The 604-nt window shown below is 78.8% G+C and overlaps 1 protein-coding gene across 3 annotated transcripts in view; it reads left to right on the top strand.

Annotated features, from left to right (window-relative positions):
- The first annotated feature begins 306 nt into the window (after window positions 1-306).
- The window catches only part of MAP2K4 (mitogen-activated protein kinase kinase 4), a 132,312-nt gene continuing 132,014 nt past the window's right edge, over window positions 307-604 (top strand). For all 3 annotated transcript variants that reach the window (XM_059378487.1, XM_059378488.1, XM_059378486.1), the window contains exon 1: window positions 307-479. In XM_059378487.1, the coding sequence (XP_059234470.1) occupies window positions 362-479 (118 nt within the window). In that variant the 5' untranslated portion in view covers window positions 307-361. The remainder of the gene's footprint in view (window positions 480-604) is intronic.

Raw genomic sequence — 604 nt, 5'->3', positions numbered from 1 at the left:
TGGGGTCACAGGCCTCCGTGGGAACAAGGAAAGCTCTGTGTCCCCTAACCTCCCCGGTGCACACGCACTCCTAATGGTGCAAGCCACGTTAGGCCCCGCAGCCCCGGCGCAGCAGTCCCGCCCGCCTTCCCTCCGGGTCCGGCACCCGCGCGCTGGGCGGTTCTGCGGCTCCGCAGCTGGCCCGGCTCGGCAGCTGGCCGGGCTGCGCATCAGGCGCGGGCGGGGGCGTGCCAGGGGGCGTGTCCGGGGCGTGTCGGGGGTGGGGCCAAGGCGGGCGCTAGCCGCGCCCCTCGGCCGTGCGAGAGGCCGAGCTTGCTGCATTGCAGCCGCCGCGGCGCCGCTCGGCTCCTCACTCCCAACAATGGCGGCTCCGAGCCCGAGCGGCGGCGGCGGCGGCTCCGGGGGCGGCAGCGGCAGCGGCACCCCGGGCCCCGTGGGCCCCCCGGCGCCGGGCCACCCGGCCGTCAGCAGCATGCAGGGTAAGGAACGCGCCAGCGCCGCGACCCCGGTCCCCCCGGCGCGGCCGTCGGCGTCGTCGCGGCCTGTCCCCGCGGCCGCGGACGCCCCCGGACCCGGCTGAGGGAGCCACCGGAGCCGCCCGCGC

This window comes from Mustela nigripes, chromosome 16 (assembly GCF_022355385.1).
Source record: "Mustela nigripes isolate SB6536 chromosome 16, MUSNIG.SB6536, whole genome shotgun sequence".
Lineage (NCBI taxonomy): Eukaryota > Metazoa > Chordata > Mammalia > Carnivora > Mustelidae > Mustela > Mustela nigripes.
Note: the sequence above shows the minus strand (reverse complement) of the source record. Positions and strands in the feature narration are given on the sequence as shown.